The sequence below is a fragment of the Rhizomucor pusillus genome (genome assembly GCF_041956525.1).
Source record: "Rhizomucor pusillus strain CBS 183.67 unplaced genomic scaffold VTP01scaffold_3, whole genome shotgun sequence".
Classification (NCBI taxonomy): Eukaryota; Fungi; Mucoromycota; class Mucoromycetes; order Mucorales; family Lichtheimiaceae; genus Rhizomucor; species Rhizomucor pusillus.
The window spans coordinates 508,408-519,564 of NW_027192145.1; the positions used below are offsets into that span (position 1 = coordinate 508,408).

The 11,157-nt window shown below is 43.0% G+C and overlaps 5 protein-coding genes across 5 annotated transcripts; 2 read left to right on the plus strand and 3 right to left on the minus strand.

Annotated features, from left to right (window-relative positions):
- Positions 1-271: 271 nt before the first annotated feature.
- VTP01DRAFT_6385 (uncharacterized protein) lies at positions 272-1,206 on the plus strand (the record flags this gene model as incomplete). The annotated part of the gene is made up of 2 exons (XM_069385280.1): positions 272-875; positions 950-1,206. 2 exons carry the CDS (start codon positions 272-274, stop codon positions 1,204-1,206), a joined length of 861 nt encoding a protein of 286 aa, XP_069242758.1.
- A 555-nt stretch (positions 1,207-1,761) lies between these two features.
- VTP01DRAFT_6386 (uncharacterized protein) lies at positions 1,762-2,942 on the minus strand (the record flags this gene model as incomplete). Its single annotated transcript, XM_069385281.1, has 4 exons — positions 1,762-2,286; positions 2,357-2,366; positions 2,442-2,551; positions 2,631-2,942. The coding sequence occupies 4 exons, from the start codon at positions 2,940-2,942 to the stop codon at positions 1,762-1,764; spliced, it is 957 nt and encodes a 318-aa protein (XP_069242759.1).
- Positions 2,943-3,055: 113 nt separating this feature from the next.
- Positions 3,056-5,371, minus strand: VTP01DRAFT_6387 (uncharacterized protein; the record flags this gene model as incomplete). Its single annotated transcript, XM_069385282.1, has 4 exons — positions 3,056-3,151; positions 3,316-3,581; positions 3,655-4,055; positions 4,128-5,371. The coding sequence occupies 4 exons, from the start codon at positions 5,369-5,371 to the stop codon at positions 3,056-3,058; spliced, it is 2,007 nt and encodes a 668-aa protein (XP_069242760.1).
- Positions 5,372-6,370: 999 nt separating this feature from the next.
- VTP01DRAFT_6388 (uncharacterized protein) lies at positions 6,371-7,646 on the plus strand (the record flags this gene model as incomplete). The annotated part of the gene is made up of 10 exons (XM_069385283.1): positions 6,371-6,471; positions 6,528-6,561; positions 6,627-6,740; positions 6,798-6,843; positions 6,910-6,955; positions 7,019-7,157; positions 7,221-7,298; positions 7,363-7,393; positions 7,447-7,521; positions 7,582-7,646. 10 exons carry the CDS (start codon positions 6,371-6,373, stop codon positions 7,644-7,646), a joined length of 729 nt encoding a protein of 242 aa, XP_069242761.1.
- Positions 7,647-8,098: 452 nt separating this feature from the next.
- VTP01DRAFT_6389 (uncharacterized protein) lies at positions 8,099-11,107 on the minus strand (the record flags this gene model as incomplete). Its single annotated transcript, XM_069385284.1, has 13 exons — positions 8,099-8,272; positions 8,332-8,466; positions 8,521-8,600; positions 8,657-8,723; positions 8,783-8,998; positions 9,061-9,225; positions 9,279-9,413; positions 9,472-9,551; positions 9,611-9,698; positions 9,761-10,226; positions 10,284-10,537; positions 10,604-10,829; positions 10,896-11,107. The coding sequence occupies 13 exons, from the start codon at positions 11,105-11,107 to the stop codon at positions 8,099-8,101; spliced, it is 2,298 nt and encodes a 765-aa protein (XP_069242762.1).
- Positions 11,108-11,157: the final 50 nt, after the last annotated feature.

Here is an 11,157-nt window from a genome sequence, read left to right on the forward strand (position 1 = left end):
AAGCGATTTGCATTCTCGTTTCTGGACGCTGAAAGAATTCCCTGATATTTGCGTTACGTCGGCTACCGCACGCATGTAAGCACACCAACACAGCGAGCAATCGACGACTGGAACGATCGAATCCCGAGACGGCTCACGAACGCTTGCAATGTTATCAAAGACATGTTTCATGGAAGAGTATTTAATGGGTTTAACCCACAGACTTTGCACATATCATACAATGATTTCGACTATCAGTGCAAGGTTGATGAAATGGAGCAAATCCTGATACATGTCCTACAACGAAATAGACTGCTCAACAGACAACCCGGCGGTTGTTTACATTACAGTTTTACCGCTGCTCCTCAAGACCAAAATCATGTCGATCTACCCGAGACTAAATCGTATAATGCGAACCAGCTCGTCTGGTCACCAAGAGATAGCTGCCAAACGTGCCGATACCATCTCAATATTCAATGAATACAAGACTGAACTACACACCGTAGAAGGAGAGGCAATTGCAGTACAGTTCACAAATGAGCACATCCTCCGAGCGGCTGAAGTACTTGTTACTAGCAATGATATATTTGTACAAGGTTTCACTCCAATTTCCGTCTTCTCAGACAACAGCACATTTGAAGAATTCTCAATGCTACGAAGCGCATTCGACGGTTCCGCCACCGGACACCACATTATCAATGTAATTAACCAAGCCCTTGGGATCGAGCTTTCACCGGCCAGACTATCCTTTGCTAATCTGTGGCCAGCAGCTGGTCAATATATTGAAATCGATTTGTATACCAAGCTTATGGTCCGATTTTACAAGGTTATAAAGCGATTGATTATACCAACGATCTCATTCGATGCTGCGACGGCAGCTCTGTCCAATTTCACGGGTGATAAGTTCTAATGAAAACCATCTCCCCTTTCCTCATGTAGACCTTGGGCTTGCTAATAAATATTTCTAAAGGCTTATCGGTAGGTCCTGACGAATACAAGCAAATTATAGGCGATATGAGAATTACCAATTACGACTCTGATTTTGACTATTCGTCTATCTCTATTGTGGATTGTCACCCAGCCTTCCTGCGACCCAGAGCTGCTGATCTGCTGGTTCTTGTACAATTATTCTACTTTGTCTGGGTGAGAACCTTGGTGGCTGTAGAATGTTGTATGCAGCTATTGAACGCTGATAACAATGTACCGACCCTTGGTAGCTTGGAGTAGGAAAACATAGACCAAAGAAAGGCCAGTGTGTCAATACTCTCTTTTCACTCGGCGTAAAATGTACGATGAGCATAGTTAATATCGTGGAAGATAAAGAGGAAAAAATTGGATGAGCACTGTCTACAGATGTATAGGAATATCTGATCAGATCAGAAAAAGACTGAACCCCTTCATTGAAGGTTGATATTTAATTTCTTGCTGTATCAATAAATTTACGCAAATATATACCACGCTATCGCAAGGCAAATCAAAGTATACTTTTACGTAAATTTCCAAAGATACGCTAGCGTCGTGATAAGACAAATCTAATTACGATGATTGACCAACTGTCTTCCATAACGATAAAAAGCAACGCACACAATGTAAGTTCGAATATTATCTGCGAAATTGTATGAATATTATATTGATTGTAAAGATCACTGTGGAGAAGATCGTTCAAATTGAAAGTACAGACAAAGAAAAAGAGAAGAATAATATCAAACAGAGAGTAAATGGAGTGAAAAACAAAAGGCAAGCAAGCGACGACAACGGAAAATGAAACAGAGTGGAAAAAGCTCAAGCGCCTTGAAGACGGTTTGCAAAGTTTCTCGTAGAAGTCCACTTTAAATATCGTCCACCGCCTTGACTTATCGGTAGATGGATGCTTTCAGTCTTCCACCCATATCTCTTGAGCATTGGTTCAATGGCATTGGTTTTACCGTCTTTGAAGATGTTTCTCCATGCCGCTATATCTTCTATTGTCTCTTGTTCTCCTTCATGCCTTGAAAACACTTGCTCAAATTCTTGCACCAAATCTTCGTGGTCGGGATGTTTCGAATAAGCGGTATCGCCTTGGTTTGGATGGTAAATCTCCCACCATTCCAGGTACAAAGCATCTTTTTTCACAGAATACTGTCCCGTCCTTCCTTTTGTTCTCTTTTGCCTCTTTGGAGGCGCTGACGGCCCCGCTTCGGCTTGCTCTTCTTCGGGTCCCTGCGATGATACGAGGCTCATTGGGGAACGGACTGAGGCGGAAGTCGATGCTGTATCCATAGGTGAAGCGGCCGGCGCTGTAGATGGACCTTGCTGTGTATCCTCATACTTTGGAAATTAGATCACTATCGTCTGCTTCTTGTATTTTTGCCTCTTCTTTGTATGCGGCTATCTAGACTTGGAATTCGCTTCGCTAACTGTACACGACCAGAGATTGTCACGTCAGTATATTAATCTGCAAAGATACATGCAAATCTACCTACAGACTTTTATCCTTTGAATGTTCTTCGAAATATAAAATTTCGAATTCGGTAGCCTCGTTGTACATGGATCGAAGCAATCTTTCCAACAGCATGTTATCGTCAAATCCCGACTGTGTGTAAACAGTAATACTGCTTTTTTCTGCGTATCATTTCCACATTTTGTAAAGTAGTTGCATGGGATCAAAAGACCTTTTCAACGCTGCTTGCGCCGCTATAACTGGTCGCAAAGAGCTCAAAGTACACATCGCGAGAAGTCGCAAGAAGGTACCAGTCGGATATCCTGACCACATTGTTGTCCGTGTCCCACAAAACCTGCTGCGAGTCTTTATCCTTAAATACGAGACCATGCGGATCGACTTTGGGATCAAAGTCTATAAAGCATTCCTCTTGCTTGATGGCTGGTGAGATATATAAACCATTCTGGTCATATCTCGGCTCGTCTTCTCCAGGAATTCGGGCGTAAATTCCGGCTCTGCGTGACCTTATGCGGATGGGTACCATGCTGAAAAACTCCACCGCATTTTCTTCTCGAATTTTTTTCCAGTGCGTTCGTTTACGCGTCTTCTGTGCTGCAATGAATTTTGGGCTATTTCGCATCTGTTTCGCACGTTGACTCAGCGCTCCTTGCCGTTTGTGGCATCAAGCAGCCAAGTCTTGTCGTTATGGTCGTAGCCTGCCGGAGGTTGGCATTGACGCAAGAGGTAGTACACCTTTTCCAAAAATTAATGTCGCTGCAATTTGTCGTTTTGGTGTATAAATGTATTATAAAATTTCACAAAATGCGACATTACTTTTGGGAAAAGGTGTACATCGTGGAAGGTCGCACATCAGGAATGCTTATTTCTACTCCTTCTACTTACGCCTGGTGGCGTACCGCTTGCAAGATTTCCTTATCCTCGTCCAGGTTGCAGAACCACCTTCTCCATTTGCTTTGGTCGTTTCGGTAACTAGGACAGCATTGAAAAGCATAGCAGTTTGACCGAACAAGTTCGTTACATTGCTGCTCTCTTGCTGGAGAGTTTGGTGGACCCTGGATGACGCCGTAGCGCGATCTTGCTATCAGGCTAGTCTCTTTTGCAGACTCGCTCGTTAGACGGCCGCCCGGCACGATCCCGCGAATGCATGAATTCTCCAACCGGCCTAATACGATATATAAAGTTCAATATCTGATGCGCCTGACAGCATTGTATCGTCTTGGTCACTTTGCAGTTACCTGTCGCATTCCATTTAAGTAGCTCTATAACTTGCTGTCTTGCATCTTTCAACCTTGCATCGAGCTCGATGCTGGCTTCTTTCTGTAGCGTATACTCGTCCAATCTTTCCGCAAATTCCAGGGTACCAGGAGTCTGTGCACTCTTGTCCGCCTTCAGTAGCTGGAGAGCGCACTCTACAGCCACCAGGGTCCTCAGCCATACAAGGTAAAATAGGTGCACAAGAGCCGGGTCGACCGCGGTAGAGCGCAAAAACGCTGGGTGGTAACGCACAATACAGACAGCCCAGCATGTTGCGTTTGGAGCTGCGTCGTTAGGAGACGAATAGTCAAAATCAGACTCGTAATTGATAATTCTTAAATCGCCTATGATTTGCTTATATTCGTCAGGACCTAGTGACAGGCTTGAAGTAATGTTTATTAGCAAGTTCAAGGTCTACGTGTAGAAACGGGAGACTGCTTTCATTAAAACTTACCACCCGTGGAAGTTGGATACTGCTACCGCCGCAGCGTCAAACGAGATCGCTGGTACAATGAGAGGTTTAATCACCTTATAATAGCGGCCCATGAATTTGCCATGCATGTCGAATTCGATATACTGACAAGCCATGGGCCATAGATCAGCAAAGGATAGTCTGGCCGGTGAAAGCTCGGTCCCAAGGGCCTGGTTAATTAGATTCGTAATGTGGTGTCCGGTGGCGGAACCGTCGAAGACGCTTCGTAGCATCGAGAATGCTTCGAATGTGATATGGTCCGAGAATATGGAAATTGGTGTGAATCCTTCTACAAAGATATCATTGGAAGGAATCAGCACTTTGGTCGCTTGGGGGATATGTTCGTCTGTCAACTGTGCTACAATTGCTTCTTCCATTATGTTGAGGAGTTCGGGCTTGTATTCATCGAATACTGAGAGATATTTGGTGCGTTTGTCAGCTACTTCTTGGTGGCCAGACGAGCTGTTTTGTACAAGATTTGATTTAGCCTCAGGTAGATCGATGTGGAGACGGTCTTGAGGAGCAACAGTGAAATTATAATGCAAGCTATCACCAGGTTGGCTGTTGAGCAGTCTATTTCGTCCCAGGATATGTATCAAGACTTGCTCGATCTCATCGACCTTTCGCTGATAGTCGAACTCGTGGTCGGAGACTTGCAAGGCCTGAAGATTAAAGACATTGAAGAGTCTTCGTGGAAACATGTCTTTGATAACCTTGCAAACGTTCGTGAGCCGTCTCGGACTTCGGTAGTTCCAGTCATCGATTGTTCGTTGGGTTGGCGTGCTTGCATGTGTGCAGCCAGCATACCGCATATATACAGGTGATTCTTCCGGAATTTCCGCCAGCGAGTCCAGAAATGAGGATGCATATGGCCTGTCGTAGTACGGGTCGCAGTAAACGCGCATTATCTGGCGTGCTTCCGCACAAGTGAACTTGACTGATCGTACGTAAAATTGGGTTGCTCTTTCTACGTGCCCGTTGGGATCAACTACAGCACCAAGGAATTGGCACATGGTTTCATCAGAAACGAGGTGCGAGTTTTCCACAAAACGAAGAAAGGTATCTAGTCCCTGAGGATTCTTGCCATAAAGTATAGGTGACATGACGGTATCGACACCACTGCTAACAAACATGCGGCTGTTTTCCAGACGCTCTTGCACTCTCTCGATGATATCCACTCGGGTAGTGCTTGAAATCTCTGTTGAAGAGCTTGCAGGAGTTGACATGGCAAACGAATAGATGGATGTAAATTCGAAGATAGCTACGAGACAATAATATAGGTAAGAAGCCAGGAGGAATATCGTTTTTATGTAGAGGTGATCCTGACAACAATCAACGGCTAGCGGACATTTTTCTGATATCAACCTATTCTGGACAATAATTATTCTTCTTCGGCGGACAACTATCTACTGGTTTTGAAGTTTATCACCTTCATCAACAGTCTTACAGAATTGAGAAAATACTTTACAATGATGCTTACTGTTCCTCTATAGAGTTATTTCCTAATAATTGGTGTTGAATTATTGTATTCATTAGCACGGTGATAATCATGTCAAGGTGCATAGAAGTATCCCGATTGTCCTGAGGATATCAAAGTTAATGGTAGGTAATTGGATGACAAAAAGAGCATAACACAGAAACTATGTCAGGGCATTGAGCAAGAAAACAGAAAAGAATTAACTATCCCTACAGAGTGCAGGCTGCCATTTTTTTTTTTTTTTCTGTCTCAACCTTCAAGTAATGGGAATCAAAGGTTTACATGTCTTCGCTGTAAGGAATAAACTCTTCCACAACTTGCTTAGATGAACAAGCTTCGTACACGTGAATAGCGTTAATTCTTGTCGAACTTTGCTACTGGTTTGCAATGGACCTGTATCTGATGGAGATCACCATTTCTCGTGGATATGATTCTATCGTCAACAACAATAATAAGAGATATGACTATTCATCCGTTCAATGAGAGTCAACGAATAGTCAAAAAATCTGCGTAGTTTTCCGCAATCTCTTTCCTTTAAACTATATATGTATATATATTACATTGGAAAGCTCCATCAATCTGTTGCTATGTAGAACCATTATGGAGGGATCTCTTAAAGTATTCGCGACTTGCCAAATTGGGTTGACGTTCCGACGGCCCAGAAGTCGAACTCGAAAAAAATGCATGCTTTTTACGTTCAAGCTGTTGACATTGAAGATCTGCAACCGGGCAAGTCAGCAAGCTCGTAATGCCTCCCAAAAGAAAGAGTCAGACGATAGACGGCGCAGCAAAACGGTCTCGAGTAGACAAGAAAAAGACGAGTGCAACGACCCAGAGATCCAAGTCAAGGTACAGATCCTTGCATACTTTTGATTCGTCCTTGTCTTATTCCTCACGCGTAACAGTACAAATGCGTCTACAAAGGCACGAGCGTCGCAGGTTAGGAATCAATAACAACCTCCAAATGACATTGCAAAGCAGTTTGTGTAACACCTGCAATTCAGTCTGATCTGGTAATCGAATGGTTCAAACGACACTGCGATCCAGACGATCCAGAGATCATTTCTCCAGAGGGCTGTCAAGCTTTCTTTGAAGAGATTCAAGTACCATTAGATAGCGTACGTATTACTAGGAATCATACTGTAAAACATTTTTACCAACTTCACTCTTTTCAGATCTATCCTATCCTTATAGCCTGGAAAATGAACGCTAATCGGATGGGTAGGAATCTGATCGCATGCACTGAAATATCTTCAACTATTTTTATTTATCTTCTTGCGAATTTAGGGTACTTTGCAAAGGAGGAATGGATCCATGGAATGAAAGATATGAAGTACGTCCAAAACATGTGCGTCGTTTATCGAAATTTTGCTAAATAAGCTTATCTCCTTTCCAGCGTCGACACACCAGAAAAGTTACGAAATATCCTTCCGACACTGGAACGCTCATTACAAGACGAACAAACATTCAAAAAATTATATCAGTTTGCATTCGGATACGGAAAATCGCCAGGACAGAAAAGCATGGACGTTGATGTACGGAATTTCTCTTCTTGAAGATCTTGTATGCTTTCTAAGGACTTGTATTTTTCAAAATAGGTGGCTATTGCTATGTGGCAAGTGCTGCTCAACAACTCCAGATACCCAGATATTTTATCATTCATTGAGTTTCTCCAGGTAAATATCATCATTCTTTTATCCTTTCCATGCTGCAGGACTACTGACGTGGGATTATTTATAGACGGAAAAACCAGTAAAAGTTATCAACAAAGGTACGAAGATGGTATACATAGTGAGACCAAGTTCAAAACCAACTGTTGCATAGATCAATGGTCAAGTCTACTGGACTTTTTCTGTTCTTTGCCTCCCGACCTCTCCACTTATGACCATACTTCTTCATGTACGCGTGTTCCCTATCTGAGAGAGCTAGTCAGTAACATATTCTAACGTTTGTCTATAGGGCCTGTTTTATTTGATGATTATGTTTCCTGGAAGACAGAAAAACAAACAAATATGGAGTCGTAACGCATGGGAGAAATTAATGAATATCCAGCTTAATAGTGTCGATATACTGCAATGTACATTGAAATTATCTTTTCTTTATCCTTATAAATCATGTTGGTTGCTAATAAAATTAGGAATCAAAGGCTCAACCGCTCATAACTGTTTTCACAGGGAAGAAATTAGCATGAGCGCTAATCCCTTACAATGTCATTACTTTCATTAAGCTGCTAGGAAGGAAATCAGGCCTTTCTCCAGTATATACCATATCTCTGCAGATGTGTTTCAATAGCTAGAATCTTACGTAAGGATAGAGATACATAAGACCAGCCATTCAATTACCAAACATGACAATATTTTGAAACTTTATGTAATTCCTAGTAAGAGAGAGGCTCATGGAGATATCATATTCCATAGTATATTCATTCATTCCTTCATTCATTTGAATGTATTGTTACAACAGAGACAGACAATGGTTACAACGAAATGAGGGTATTGACAAATTTCTCAATCTTGTCAGCGTCTTGTCTAGCCATTTCTATGATCATGAGAAGCTTTTTAATACCGATAGTAAGCTTATTTTCCATTCCTGCTTGGCTAAGAAGAGACAAGGTTCTCTTGCGTTCGGCATCTGTGAAAAGACCCAATTGCTTCAAAGCAGATCGTCAGTTATTGATGTGATAACATAGGTAACTTCCTGTTCTCTTACCTGCAACACAATATCGACACCTTCTAGAGAGGTAATTGTGGGAACATATATCTCAGAGTTGAAAGCATCTGTCATGTCCATCTGTTCCAGGACCTTTCTTTCTGTAGTGGTTCCAATAACGAGCAATCGGCGGTCCTAGTATCGACTATTAGAAACATATATAACGCCGCTTTTACTGAGGCAAATTACCTTTGGTGGCTTTCTCTTGGTCAAGACTAGCAAAGCTTGCAACACAGTGTTTGAGAATCGAGGTCCGATAGGCACCCAATCTGTAATCTATTAGTGCTTCCCTACAAGAGATGGTTTTTGCAGCGACAAAACTTACCAACCAAACGCTCGATGTTATCAATAACAATGACGCTCAAAGGCGATTTGTATGAATCGTTGAACACCTATAGTGCATTGTATCATTATTGACTATCTCGTAAATTAATTAAGCAGGCGAGTTTACCTTGTTGATTTCTGCAACTTTAGCCGACTCGGTCATGCCAACCATGGTATCCGGACTGATAAGCTTGATGAAAGGAAATTCGCTCTCCATGGCGATGGTGGCAGCCAGCGCAGTTTTACCGCTACCAGCCGGACCATGCAACAGAATACTGACAAGCGGCGTGCGGGAGGATTGACGCACTTGGTCAACATATAATTTTCCATCCGCTAAGATTTGCTGTTCGGAACGATGAATCTCTTTAGATACACAGCTACAATACTTTTAGAGACTAAAGTTACCTCGATGTTAGGAGCGAATGGAATGATATGGTTTTGAACGCATTGTTGCAACTCGGTTTCAGAAACACCAAAGGCTGGCGGGACTTCCTGAAGGGCTGCCAAAAAATCGTCCATGTTCACTTTCATGTTCTCTACATCTGCAGCAACGCCTGCAACCGTTCCGACCTGGTCCATGTCATCAATACTCTGCACAGTTATTGTCTAAAGAACACACATACCTTTGTGTGACGTGTAAATGCATAGGATGATGCTGCTTTCACTACACCGGATATTTCAGCACCGCTGTAGTTCTTTGTCAAATCTGCCAATTCCTCAAGAGAGACATCCGAGTCTAGAATATTGTTTTCTCGCATCTACATTTCGTTATAAGAGAACATGGTTGACAGAGCTGGTAATTAGCTCACCATGTACCTTAGAAGTATGAATCTTGAGAATTTGCAGACGACCTTTCTCGTCAGGGAGACCAATTTCCATGTGCACTTCCAAACGGCCTATTGAAGGATAAACGTTGATACACTCGACCACAGTTATTTGTATCAAAGCAACTTACCTGGACGAAGCAGAGCTTCGTCAATCATATCCTTTCGGTTGGTCATACCAATGATCAAAATATTATTGAGCTGATCTACACCATCCATCTACATGTCAACAGTCAGTGAACCGAGCAATATCGCCTCGAACTTTGCCGTCTATTGCATACTTTTGCCAATAACTGATTGACGACAGAGTCGCCGACACCAGTGCTATCACCACGACTTCCACGCTGCTTGCAGATAGCATCCAATTCGTCAAAGATGATAATGTGCAGACTTGATTCTTCGCCTTTGGCCTTGTATTCAGCCTCAGCATCTGCAAATAACTTACGGACATTCTCTTCACTCTGGCCGACAAATTTGCTCAAAACTTCAGGGCCGCTCACAACCTTTGGCTCTCGTGCATTCAGCATCTTGCCGATTTGCCGAGCCATCAGCGTTTTGCCTGTACCGGGTGGACCATAGAGCAGCAGACCTTTTACATGCTGGACGCCAAGTTTCTCTACTATGGATGGTGGGAAGATACGAGATGCGAATGCTCTTCGGAAAATAGCGCTGAACTCTGCATCCAGACCGCCAATACCGAGGTCTTCAAACTTGAAGTCAGCACGGATCAGTGCTTTAGCTTGTGTTCTGTCAAATGTAAGTATTATTTGGTGCTTGGTATTAAACTTGATATGGAATCCTTACGCTCGCTTGGCGCCCTTGAGTCGGATGGTCGATTCGCTGGATTTTGTAAACTCGATGGCTGTCTGATGCATAAGAACGCCACGTTGAGCTTTTGATGCTGCATATTCAGTTCGTGCATCAATTTCTCCCTTTGAACCTCTTCGGAGAGTTTCTAGCTCGACCACTTCGAGATCCAGGATTCTACAGGCCAAGTTTACTCCTTGAAACTCAAATGCCAACATCTGCCCAACAGTAAATATCTGATTGTGGAATGTCTGGAGAAGCATATTAGTACCTATTTGTATATATCAACGTTATTATGAGCCTAGAATTCTACATACCAAAGAAAAAGCCTTTGCCATCGTTTCTGTATCAAAGTCATCCGTGATCTGAGCAGTTTTTCTCAGGAACCCAATCTCGACCTTTAGCAGCGAGAGATAGATATCAACACCCTCAGAGAAGGGATCATAAGGCTCGACAGAAACTTCTTGATTGAGCGAGAACTGTGCCCAACGTCGTTGCATATTAGTCGTGCCAAGAAGGCCCTTCTGCATAGTGTTGTCTGCTCTGTTAAAAAGCGTAGAGCATCAATATCCAATCTTTTTGCTTGAACTGTCTGTTTGAGAAGGCTACCTGACGGTGAATACAAAGTTGCCATTCACGAGTATATAATGATCTTTAGGATCAAGTTGGCCGGGAGCAATGGTGACGAGGTTTGACAAGGCGTGTGCATCCGATGGACTCATTGTAACGTTCATGGTCAATCCACCGTGACCTCTTCGCGCCGCTCTTCCGTCTTCGTAAGGCGAATGGGGGCGTCCATAAGGCGTGTACCGATCATCCATCGTCTTCGAGCTTAAAAGCGTGCAACGTGTTTAAGGGCAAGCGAACCCGT